At 47.0% G+C, this 13,329-nt stretch overlaps 1 protein-coding gene across 1 annotated transcript in view; it reads left to right on the forward strand.

The window, feature by feature from the left end:
* Positions 1–13,329, forward strand: part of SPON1 (spondin 1) — a 275,827-nt gene that overhangs the window by 246,458 nt on the left and 16,040 nt on the right. The window contains exons 7-10 of the mRNA XM_029208778.1: positions 3,449–3,513; positions 11,094–11,295; positions 12,289–12,429; positions 12,881–12,956. Coding sequence (XP_029064611.1) covers positions 3,449–3,513; positions 11,094–11,295; positions 12,289–12,429; positions 12,881–12,956 — 484 coding nt within the window. The remainder of the gene's footprint in view (positions 1–3,448; positions 3,514–11,093; positions 11,296–12,288; positions 12,430–12,880; positions 12,957–13,329) is intronic.

The raw sequence follows: 13,329 nt of genomic DNA on the forward strand, positions 1-13,329 counted from the left end.
CACCATGTGGTAGATATACTTTTTAACCCTATTTCAGAGATGAGAAAGCTAAGGGAAGTCAGAGGCTTGCCAAAGGACACAGAGCTAGTCATGGTGCAGTCAGGATTTGAAATGAGGTATGACTCTAGGGCTTATGCTCTCAACCATGCTACTTTCCTGCCTGCTGGATTAGTAAAGATGAAAAAGATTGATAGTATCCACTGTGCCCAAAGTTGTAAAGACATAGGCACATACACATTCTTGCTGAAGTATCACTTGGTACAGACATTTGGAGGACAATTTGGTAGGCACTACCAAAACTGTCAATTTGCTTCATCGTTTGATCATTCCTGGAAGTCTATGACACGGGAACTTGTAAACAAAGAAATATGTACACAAGTGTTCATTATAGCATCATTTATATAAACAATTAAATATCCACCAATAATGCCAGTTAAATAAGAGAACATGCATGCTATGGAATTCTACACATACATCAAAAAAATGGTGTGGCTTTGCTTTTTCACCAATTTACTGAGTATCCACAGCACTTGATATGGCCATGAACAAGCCAGACCCTCTCCAATCCTATAGAGCTTTGGTTCTACTAGAGAATTTTGATGCTTCAAGAAAAATATTTAGTTTTTTAAATATATTTTCCAGAATGTTCCTGTGTTCTTATTTCATTGGCTAACACAACAGATCACAACAAGGAACTGTTGATCATGCAGATGGTGCGTAACCATGAGATGAAACAGTTTACAGGAAGAAGTTGTTCTAGTGCCTGCAGACGTGGAACCACCATCCTTGGAGCCTCCATGGCTCTAAAAAATACAGATGGAATGCCAGCACCACAAACACTAGTGGGGGACCCCAACAATTTCTGTTGAGTTATATGCTGCAAAAGCAAAATCAATGTCATTAGTTGGGACTTGAAAACCAAGATTTAATTGTAATACAAGGTGCATCTGCAGGGCCAGCTAACTTGATGGTCCCCTTAACTCCACCCACATTGATTTTATTTTTTAGTAAAGTATTTCTTCAAGGGCAAAAGGACTGTCTTCAGACAGCACCTCATTACTTGGATCTCATACTTGGATTTCTTTTTTTCTAAGTCTTGACCTGGCTTACCCTAATTTGAAGATCTCTAACACTTTAAAAATCAAGAAAAGGGGAGTTATATTGCCATAGGTACTGACATGGAAAGTTTCCCGTGATACGATAGTAAAAGGGGGAAATGTAAAAATCGTGGTGCGGAATACGATATTCAGTATGATGCAATTTTTGTGGGAAAAGCTGTATATAATGTATGTGCACACACACACATAATACCTAAGTATAGTAAAAGGTCTGGAATGATATGTACTGAACTGTAACACTCTGGAGAAGGAGGTGGGAGAAGCCAGGGTGCATGCTAAAGTAGAATGCTCAACATTTACATTGTGTGCTTCTGTGATGCTAAATTTTTCCACAAAACATGTATTATTCTGAAATTAAAAATCAAAGAAAAAAGCTAGCTGATGCGGGCCACGTAGGCAAAACTCAGGGATTAAGAAATCACCCTGGAAGTTGCGGGGAACTGTTGCAGGGTTTAGGCAGGCAATAGATATGGTCAGGTTTGCAGCAATGTCAAGAGTGGACTGGGGGGAAGCAAGAAGATACTAGAGCTTGGGGCAACTGGTGAGGAGACTGTGGAAGGACTTGAGATAGTAAGGCTGTGAATGCAGTGGATCTCGGGGCCCAACGGCTGTGAGGGGTAAGAGATGGAGGAATGCAGGCAGCTGGTGGATGTGCCCGACGGGGTCCACTGAGGAAGAGCAGTGCTCTAGGGGCAGATGAAGAACTCGTTGTGGGACACGGAACGTATGAGCTAAGTACAGGAAACCCAGGTCACAGGAGACCAGCTCAAGTCTTACATGTGACTTCATGTCAGGCAGCTTCTCTCGGTCACTCAGCAGATGCGTATTAGGAGTGAGTCAGGGATACAGTCTCAACAAATAAAAAAATCTCCCATGAGAAATGTAAAGCGCTCTGTTGGGACTTGGAAACGCTCTCCCTGCAGACATGTGAGTGGTGGGGGTGTCTGTGCATCCACAGATTCTTTCCTCTGACCAAAAGGGGGAACCTCCAAGGAAGCCTGAGCTCAGAGCAGGCTGCGAGCTTCTGGGGGGACGGGGTGCTCTGTGGCCCTCACTTCTACCCTCGCCCCACCAGGACCATCAGTAGGTGCCCAAGCCGAGCAGGATCTGGCTAAGCTCCTGTCCCCTCTAAGCTCCCCACCCTGCTCCAGCAACCCATTCCCTGGCTGCAGACGAGGTGCTCCAGACCAGAGGCTTTTTCTAATCTTGCGGCCTGAGCCTGGAGGCACCTCTGACCTCCTCCTTGCATGGGATTTTCTGGGCAAGGTACCCACCAACTAAGAAGAAGTTCATCGATTCATCCCAAATATATGTTAGGTACCTACTGCCAGGAACAACTCTAAGGACTGGGGCAGAGCTGTGGGCCATCCAAGCCAGTCTCTGCCCTTCGGGAACTCAGAAACCTGTTCATTCGGCAACAAAGCTCTTGCTGCCCCTGCTGGTGACATCCTGGGCTTTTCTGTGCAGCGTTGACAGTGGTGTCTGAGCACTGCTGGGCCCCGGCCCGGGGAAGGGGAGCTCCAGGACCAGCTGAATCCACTCTGGGGAAACCCCAGCCAAAACTGAATTTGGACCCGTGGAAGCTTAAGCCTTGAAAAGCCTATGGTAGCCCTCAGCCCCAATGTGTAATTGAAAATAAAAACCCAAACAAATCTCGAAGTAAAGTTAAGCAAGATTAACAAAATTATGATTTTTCCCCACGATGGTGACTAAAGGCTTTCCTTCTAAATGTTAATCATCAAATTCTTCCTCAAAAAATTCTTTTAGGTCCCCAAGCTTTAAGGGTGCCCTACACACTGTCCAAAGCAAACTAGAGCAGGATTACGTGAGTGGCCCAGGAGTGTGGGCCCCAGGCTTCATCTTGCCCTCCTTGTTCCAAGGGAGTCTGATCCAGTATGTGAGCCTCGACAGCAGGAGAGGCCTCGGGGGTGACAACCCTTGGGGTCAGATGGTGGCTGCAGTGTGGCTGGAGCAGGCCCCAGTGGAAGCCTGGACACAGAGAGCATGACCTGCCCTCCAGGCTGGACATGAGGTGGAGGTCTGGCCATCCCAGGGGGAGGGCAAGTTAGAGCCTGGCTCCTGTGGAGAAGGGTCTGCGCTGGAACCCTTAAGTGTGGCTCAGTGGGCCCCTTGGTGTCCAGCACACACCAGGCACCCTGGACGCCGCCCCACCTCCTGGGATTGCCGAGACTCCAGGGCTCTTCACCCGGGGGCAGGTAGAGTCTCAGCAGCAAGTAAGGGCATGAGGGTGGACAGCGTCACTATGTCAGAACCCTCCTGTTCCCTGAGCCCAGCTCTCCTCACTAAATACCTGTGGTCCTTTTTTACAGAGCGATGAGGTCCTCACTGTCATCAAAGCCAAAGCTCAGTGGCCAGCCTGGCAGCCTCTCAACGTGTAAGTAGCAACAGGGCCCTGTCCAGCCCCCAGCCTGGCCTTGTACATGGAGCCACCCGCCTCCTGGCCGCCGCGTGCCAGTTATGTTGTAAAAGTCAGCACTGCCTCTCAGGTGGCTGAGCAGGTGAGGTGCACTGCTCATGCGTGCAGTACCAAGTGCCCCTACCTCCTTGGGGAATGCAGCCTTGGTCTCTGTGTCCCCCATGGCTTTAACATTGCAGAGGACCCCACTCAGACACTGGAGGTGTTAAGAACACGGTTAACTATAAAGCTTTGAAAATCAGGGGGAGAATTCTAAACTGAGATATAAAATTGAGGGTCACCAAGGAACGGGAGACAATCAACACCAAGGACATGGTTGAGAGACAGCTTGAGAATGAGAGTTAAGGGCTTGGGACTGAGTCCCGAGGAGCTCCAACATTTAATGCTGAGGAGGAGTTGCCTGCCAAGGAAGCAAAATGGAGTAGCAAGGAGATTGGGGAAGGAAGCTTGGTAACAGGGAAGCCAAGGGAAGAAAGCATTCAAGAAGGATAGCTGTGTCCAGGGCAGCTGAGAGGTCAAGGAAGACCAGAGTTGCACAATGCCAGTTGGATTTATCAACATCAAGATCATCAGTGACCTTATTGGGAATCCTTTCTGCTGAGTTATGGGGGGAGGGTAAACAGCCTGCAGCACGGTGAAATGTGAACAGAAAGTGAGGTTATGGAGTCAGTGAGTAGAGACAACTCTTCTGTGAAGTTTGATGTGAAAGAAGAGAGACTGGGCAGTAGCTCCAAGAGGATGAAAGAACCAATGGAGCTTTTTTTTTTTTCTGAAGATTTGAAAAAAATATTTGGGGACACCTTCCCACCCTTCACCCATCCCTCAGATATCTTGAGACCCCAGTGGAACAGAATTCATCCATGGCAAACACTCAGATTTCCCAAATTCCCAAAGCCTCTCCACTCAGTGCTACCAGCTTGTTAAGGGAAAGGAATTTTCCTTTGGTTTTCCCATACCCCAGTTTCCCCTTTCCTCTTCCAAATCTCATTAGGAAGTCAAATTAGGAAGCCTACAAGCAGCCAAGTTTTGTTTTGCAGAAGCAGCCCTGCCCCTCCTCGTGAGCCTGCTCTATTGAGGTTAATGGGATTCCAGCCTCCTTCAGGCCAGTGGAAAGCCAGGGTGACCTACTTTGTGAGGTCCTGCCCAGAGAAACTGACTTGTTTTTCAATGATCTTCATCTTTATCCCCAGGACCACTTCTCAAAGGACAGCCATGAATGAACAAATTAGCTGCTGACTTGTTTAGCTCAATAAATCAAGCTGTGGCTCCAAAAGCCCAGAGTACAGGTAGAGACAGGAAAGACAAATTCTGAGCAAAAGCCACATCCTCCACAAGTTCTTCCGGCCCCTGAGTAGAAAATGCCCAGGTTTCCTGCAAATCAATGCTGAATTTCCACCACCCAGTTCCTCCAGTTAAGTCTGACTGTTAGGAATTACTGGAACTTCTAAAAATAAATTTTATTCCTTTCCTTATGATGAATCCTCTAAAGGACTGTAGTCTCCTTAATTATTCCCAGCCATTCTGATTAATTAACCTTTGTTTAAGACAGATCTGTTTGTGAGACAGATGAGAGGCAGGTGAAATAGAGACATGGTCACCCTTTCCAGAAATCATGCCTCTGGAGGGTCTGTGCCCCCTTAATCATCCCAGCCATGGTTCCCAGGGGGCCAGAAGCATCTTTCTGTCAAATCAGGGCTGGAAGTTTCAGGGTGCTCCCAATCTCCTGTAGAACCTGCCCAGGTCCGTTGATGTCCCCAGGATTGTAAAGGAAGACTGTCCTTGGACTAGAGAACATAGAGGTCTAACAGGCCAGATGGACTCGGAGCCCTAGATGCCTCCAAGTTATAAACAGAGTTGTCCAAGGCAGAGACCTCTCTGAAACCTTCCTCCAGGCACACAGACTTCAGCCTAGTGAATGGCTCTAGCACCGCCTAGTGTCGAGATTGAGTTTCTGCAACTTTGAAAGCTCTTTATTGAGGATTATTTGAAACGAACAAGAGGATAGAACTCAGCATATGAGTGACCTGAGTCTCACAGATATGGATCTGTAACTTAGAATGGTATAGTAAGTCTCTAGAAGGACCATAAAAATCCTTTATTGCCTCTTTTCTTTCGTCGTGTTTTTGAAAGCTTTGTTTAGAAAAGCGGAGTGAGAAGGAAATCAACATTTACCAAGTGCTTTTATGGTGCCAGTCACGATGATAAGCCATTTCCTCACTAAAAGCCCTGGGGTGGGTCTGAGGATGCTCCCATTTTGCAGATTAGTAATTGTAAAGGGAGACGAGGTCAAAGCGGCTGTCACATAGCTAATAAGTGACTGAACCAGGGCTCAAATCCAGCTGTCTCTTCCAGTCCCCTTTGTTCTCTCCCACATCACGCTGCCTCTCTGAATGGAAAAAGGCACAAGATATCTCTGTGTCTTCATTTGGTTTTCATTTTTCTGGTGTGAATTGTCTGTTCATAACTTTCCTTTACCTATTGGGATTGTGGTGTTTTTTGTTGGTTTTTTTTTTTTTTTTTTTTTTTTTTTTACAGATTTGGACTAGCTCTGTACATACTATAGATATTAACATTTGTCAGTCAAACTAGAGGGAGACATTTTTGCTAACATGTCATTTTTCCTTTCTAATTCAACACTGTTGTTTCCATTATGCAGATGTTTTTAGTTGGTATATAATTCAATTACTTTTGTGATTGCTTTTATTGTTTCAAAGCTGAGAAAATTAACGTTTCTCTAACAGATCAAAAAACTTGACTTTTTTTCCCTATGATCTGGTTGTTTTTTACTTAACTCTGAGTTTTTGCTGTTTGGGTGTGTGTGTGTGTGTGTGTGTGTGATATTACATGTGAATACCATATTTTTTAAAACTGCAATTAAGTTAGCCCAACCCCACTTGTTGCATGATCTTTCCCCGCCCCCTCAATTTTATATGAGTCCTTACCTAAAGTTTCTGGAATCTTCAGCCTGTGCCACTGATCTATATTTCTATCTTATCCTGGATATTACACCATTTTCATTATCATACGTTATAGTATATTGTTATATGGTATGGTCAGATCAATTCTCTTTGCCAGAAAAGTGATAAAAATTTAAATCCCAGATAGAAAAATAAGATCAAATTAATAAAATACTTTATATGGGAAGACATGGCATGTAAGAAAGGCATGAGTAAGAATTTTTATTATGGTTTGGTCAAATTAACGAATTCCAGTCATATCTAGCGTTTCCTAAAGAAAACACATATATTCTTATCCATTTCATTATTTTAAATAGCATTTTTATTATAGAATAAATACTTTGAGGTAATTTTAAAATTAGGTCTGAAGGCCAAAGGAAGTGTTAAGAGCTCCATATTCATTTCCTAGATTAACTCATTTATTTCAACAAATATTTGAGGAGAATCTACCGCATGCCAAATTCTAAGCCAGGCACCGGGATATAGCTGTAAACAGGACAAAAATGGTCCCTATTCTTTTGGAAACTAACAGGGAAGATGGAAATTAAACAAGGAACTCCAAGGAAAGAGTGAGTTCAACATGCTCTGGGAAGGTACACCAGGGGTCCTAAGCAATTTGAGGTGAGGGCAGGAAACATTTCCTCCCCTCAAGCTGGGGGGCCTGAGGACGAATTTTCCAGTCAAGGGTACAAGAAAAGAGCAGGACGTAACTGAACATGTTATGAAATCGTTCCCAGGCTTTTACAGCCAAATTGACCATATCACCCAACCTAAGGTCAGGCGTTTTGTGCAGGGATCAGTTGCCCCAAATTTTCTACCCCTTGAAACACTTACCAAGGTCTGGGGGATACCTCACTCAGGTTACAGGTTTGGCCAAAATGCATTAGCAGAGAATGATCTGTATAAGCCTTGTAAAACACAGGAGGTTCTCAAGATAGTTACATCCTTCAGCTGGGCAGAGTAGCAGGGTGGTGTGCTGGATGGGGGTTGGTTTCGTTTCTCCAGCTGTGGATTCCCAAGTAGAGCTGGTTTTGTCCTCTTAGGTTGTCATGATGAATAGCTTCATCCATGGGGTACAGGATACGAAAGACTACCTGACCCACAACCATATGCTCAGGGAGATGGGCAGGTAACAGGTGTAGTGGTTGGTCTCTATGGCAACAGAAGAGAAGCCTTCCTCCAAGGCACTGCTGGACTCCCGAGGGGTCCATAGCCAAGCAGCCCCGCTCTGCCCACATGCCCATGCTCTCTGCCAGGCAGTTACTGGAAGGCAGACCCCAGACGGTGTCCTGTTAATCCCTAGGTGAGCAATGCCGCAGCTCCCCAGACTGCAATTGTTGTAGAAGCCAGGTCTTTAAAGAAGCTGCTAAAAGCAATGACCTACATGCCAGTAAATGCATGCATGGGAAAAGGAAATGAAATCCCCCAATTTGTACCTAACTAAATAGCAGACTATGTAAGTGTGGGGCTTTAGCAGTTTATAAAGGCCTCCTAACATATCATCTGAGCCTCACAGCAACACGGCAGGTGGGTAATGTCAGATGAAGAAATTGAGACTGGAAGAGGATGAGTGAGAGTTACTTGCCCAAGATCGAGTAAGTAGTGGAGCTCAAGTCATCCTACATCTACTTGTTCAGCTGGCCCACTGGAAAACTGGTATTGGGATATGGCTGTGAAACAGGTTTGTGCCCTCAAAGGGCTCCTAGTCTAGTGGGGGAGACCAAACAGTGAGGAAGAGATGACAATCAAAGGGTACAGCTCAGAGACCTACACAGAGTGTGTGGAAATACAGACCAAAGGCACTGGTCTCAGTGCGGGGGGTCAGACAGGCTCCTGGATGAGGTGACTCGTGACCTGAGGCTTGGAAGATGAGCAGACCAGTGATTCTCAAAGTTGAGGCACATTAGAATCACCTGGAGGGATTATTAAAACAAAATGCTGGGTCCTACCCTCAGTCTGTAAGTAAATCTGGGGTGAGGCCCAATAATTCGCATTTCTAGCAAGTTCCCAGAGGACGCCGATGTTTCTGGTCCAAGGACCACACTTCGAAGGCCACTGAAGGAGAGCCTTCCCGGCAGATGCAAGTGCACGTGGGTCCTGGTGCCAAAGCCAGGTTCAGGCCAGGCTCTTCCTCCACTCAGGTTCCAGAACCTACACTGGCATCAGGCTGAAGTGAGAAGTGCATTCCGGAAGGCCTCCCTCCCCTTGCCTCTCTTTTCTGATCTCCAGATGACCCTTCAGTGCTGCTTCACTCAGTAATACAGGAAGTCCCCTACATACGAATGAGTTCCGTTCCTGCGTTCTAAAGTCCAACTTGTTCATAAGCTCAACAAAGGTAGCCTAGGTACCCAACTAACACAATCGGCTATATAGTACTGTACTGTAATAGGTTTATAATAGTTTTCAGACAAATGATACATAAAAAACAAACAAAAAAATGAAGAAAACATTTTTAATCTTACATTAATCTGTACTTGAAAAGTGCAGCAGTCCAGTACAACAGCTGGCATACAGGGGCTGGCATCGAGTGAACAGGCAAGGAGAGTTACTGCCTGGAGGAGGGAGAGGAGGTGGGGAGATGGCAGAGCTGAAGGATCGTCAGCAATAGGAGATGGAGGGCGAGCTGCAGTTTCACTCACGCCTGACGCTGATGGAATGCACATTCGCATCTTCGAAAGTTTGCAACTTAAAGGTTCATATGTAGGGGACTTACTGTAGTAATAATTGGTCAGGTGCCAGACACTGAGCTAAGTACTGGATGCGAGTTCTGTCATTAAATGCTAACAATAACCCTTTGGGGTAGCAGTTACGGGGATCCCCATTCTGTAGATTTGGATACTGAGGCACAGAAAGGTTTAGTCATTTGTCCAAGGATAACGCAGCTCTAAGAGGTGGTATGGGATGATGCACACCCAGGCTTCCCACCTTCTCTGCTTGTTGCCGGATCCCATCCGGCCTGCCCAAGGGGCCCAGTTCCACAGGGCCCAAGCAAGCCTGGAGTCATTGCTTTCTGGGGACAGATGAGGGCAGCCAGGAGCAGCTGGTCCCAACAGACAGGCACAGAGACTCCCAAACAACTGCCAACCGGACTGAACAGACGAGTTGGTCTCCAGCTAAGGATTCCCCATGATCGGCAGCCTGGGCGGAGAGTCAGGCAGAGCTGTCTTCATGCCTCAGCCTCACCAGCTGCGTCTCAAAGTTTATTAACTTCTATACGCTTTCCTTTCTTCTTTACAAAGTGAGATGGTAATTCTAACCCCCACAGGAGTATCATGAAGAGAAAATAAAATAATGCAGGTGTGCCACCAAGTGTGGCTGACTATAGCTCTCCCACCACGCCTCTCAGTGGGCTGCCACCGTTGATCTCATACAGCTCTGGCCACTCCTAGGACCTTGTCTAAGCAACACGAGGACACAGAGGTTGAAGAACTGCCTCTCACAGCTTGGGGGCTGTCAGCCAAAGGTGTCTGGCTCTACAGCTGGGTCCCTGCTCGCCTACTGGAGGAAACGGCCAAGGAACCAGCTGTGAGGCGATGGGTGAGCTCTGCTGCCAGGGCAGGGCCTTGCTCTGAGCAGCCTCTGGGGGCACTGGAGGCAGCAGGCTGGGGAGATAATCCCTCTGATGGCACAATGTTGCTCTAGAGAGTGAAGTGGGGCTGGGGGTGGTGGGGACTTAGAAACTGATGACGAAAAGAACTTGGACCTTGAATTTAAGATTGACTTCGGTTGTGGTCTCCGTTCTGGCACTTCACTTTGTGACTCTAGACAAGTTACATCACATAACACTTCTGAGCCTCAGTGTCCTCATCCATAAATTGGAGTCAATAATCCTTACCCCAGGTCTGCTCTGAGGCATCTATGAAAATGTATAAGGAAAGGCTTGGGGCATCATTAAGCAGTTTTTGTCAAATTCACCTCACTTCCAATACGGCTGGGCGCAGACGTAGCCCGTAGTATTTGTTCATTCGTTTATTCAAAAACATTGGCTTAGCATCTACGATGTGCCAGGCACTGGAAATAAAGCAGTGAAGAAGGCAAACAGAATCCCTGCTCTCCCAGAGCTTACGCTCCAGTGAGAAATGAGAGTCAATAAACAGCTAAACAAATAAGAAAACACAAAATAATAGTAAGTGCTGAAGACACATTAAAAATGGATAGCGTGGGCTTCCCTGGTGGCGCGGTGGTTGAGAGTCCGCCTGCCGATGCAGGGGACACGGGTTCGTGCCCCGGTCCAGGAAGATCCCACATGCCGTGGAGCGGCTGGGCCCGTGGGCCATGGCCGCTGAGCCTGCGCGTCTGGCGCCCGTGCTCCGCAAGCAACGGGAGAGCCCACAACGGTGGGAGGCCCGCGTACCACACAAAAAAAAAAAAGGATAGTGTGGTAGCATATGGTTTCTCTCCACGTGTGGCCAATGGATGGGCTTGGAGAGAGAAACCAGTAATAGCCAAAGGCAGAGACGAGTGGGAGAATCCCCCTTCTTTCTCTCCCTCTCATCCTTTAGCAATCGTCTGGCCAAATGTCCCTCAGAGCATGCACCCCGCAGGGCCCCGAAGGTAAAGGTCTCTGTATTTGGTTTCCAGGAGAGCAGCACCCTCGGCTGAATTTTCAGTGGACAGGACACGCCACTTAATGTCCTTCCTGACCATGATGGGCCCCAGTCCCGACTGGAACGTGGGCCTGTCCGCAGAGGATCTGTGCACCAAAGAGTGTGGCTGGGTCCAGAAAGTGGTGCAGGACCTGATTCCCTGGGACGCTGGCACCGACAGTGGGGTGACCTATGAGGTACGTGTGCGCCTGGAGTGGTGAGTGACAAACCTCCCCGAGTGTCTGCTCCTTGTCTGGCCCTGTTCTGGATGCCCTGGCTATGGAGGTGAGTGTGGCCCAGGCTCTGTACCAGATGAACTCACAGTCCGGTAGGGGAGCCCAGCATGGTCCCATCATCACATACTCACATGCTGTGTGACTCGGGCTCCGGGAAGTGTCCATGCAGCTGGTCAGGAGAGCACAGGAAGGGACTGTGCTGAAGAGCAGTTCAGAGATAAGCATTAAGGAACAGCAGGCAAAAGGCATGGAGGCAAAAAGAGAGAGAGAGAGAGAGAGAATGGGGAACTGCAGGAAGTTGACGTGTGTTAAGCTGGGCCAGATTCCGAAGGTTTCCGGACGGCCAGGCTAAGAAGTTTGGATTCTCCTGTGAATGTCAGTATTTTCCAGATATGGTCGGCACAGCAACTGCATCGAAATCTGGAATCATCAGAAAACCAGTGGTAGAGCAATCTAGAACAGACATTGGTAAACTATGGTTTGGGGGCAACCTGGAGTTTTCTAACCCAGCCTCACGCATTCAATCGCATGTTGTCTGGGGCTGCTTTCTCACTACAACTGAGTTGAGTCGTTGCAACAGACACAGTTGGCCCACAAAGCCTAAAATATTTACCATCTGACCCTCCTCAGACAAGTTTGCCAACTCCTGGTCTAGTGGGAAGAACTCTGGATTCACACCAACCTGGTTCAGCAATTTCCTAGCTGGAAATGGCTCTCTAAAACTCGGCATCTTCATCTGGGCATAATCCTACTGTGTACATGGGAGAATTTGAAAGTATAGATCTACAAATGTTCATGTACAACACATGGCATGAACAAAATTCTGTAAATATAAATAGCAGTTATACTTGTTAAATTCCTTTCAAGGTTTTTGTTCTGATCATATATCAAATCTTTGTGGTTTTTAACCAGTTTTATTTCCCACTCTCTGTATCTGTGTTTTCTCCACTGCAGTCACCCAACAAGCCCACAATTCCCCAGGAGAAAATCCGACCCCTGACCAGCCTGGACCATCCTCAGAGTCCTTTTTACGATCCAGAGGGCGGGTCCATCACTCAAGTAGCCAGAGTTGTCATTGAGAGAATCGCTCGGAAGGTACCGGGTTAGAGCTCACCCTGGCACAGACCCTTCCCATCAGGAGACCAGACCCCTTTCAGCTCTTGAATCATGCGGTCCCTGGCATATTCAGGATGTGGAATTCCTGGGCCTACCAGAGTTTCTAGAATGCAAATTATTCATAAGGTATAAATGAGCAAAATGAACATGGTGGTACAGTTTGACGCTCAACCAAATGATGTGCTCCAGGGAACTAGGCTTCATCATGAATGCCATAATGAACTGCTAATGTCTGCCATGGGTCAGGAAGTGGGAAGTTGTGGCTTTACTGCCATTTCTTTAACCGGTCAGGTTGTAAAAGCGAGCCAGAACTCCGCCATGGCCTAGGATCTGTATACAGGGTGGGCTTTCGATTTTATATCCTCTTTCATCTTTCCCCCCCACTTTCCGTTCTTTAACGTGAGCCCTCCAAGTAAAATTCCTTTTGCAGGGGGAACAGTGCAATATTGTACCTGACAATGTTGACGATATTGTAGCAGACCTGGCTCCAGAAGAGAAAGATGAAGGTAAGTCATCTTCCTTTGTTGCAGGCGGCAACATAAACTGGGAACGAAACATAAAACTACCTTTTGGGAAAGCAGTTTGCTAACATGTTTTAAAAGCCACAAATATATCCTTTGATTTGGTAATCCCTTCTTTGCGGATTTCTTCTTGAAATATAATTCAAAACAAGGCCAAGGCTAGGCACAAAGTCTAAGGGAATTGGTGAAGGTACGACACTGGAATATATATTCAACAGTATCAGGCAAATGGCATTTGCACGGGCTTCACGGATGACTCTCTGCTTTGATTCTCACACTGTCCTGTGAGGCAGGAGTGGGTCCATCCACTTCCCCAGCAAGGAAAGCGAGCCCAGACCCTACAGTCAGGAGGCAGTGG

The sequence above is a fragment of the Monodon monoceros genome, unplaced genomic scaffold (assembly GCF_005190385.1).
Source record: "Monodon monoceros isolate NGI ecotype Baffin Bay Population unplaced genomic scaffold, NGI_Narwhal_1 Super_Scaffold_7, whole genome shotgun sequence".
Classification (NCBI taxonomy): domain Eukaryota; kingdom Metazoa; phylum Chordata; class Mammalia; order Artiodactyla; family Monodontidae; genus Monodon; species Monodon monoceros.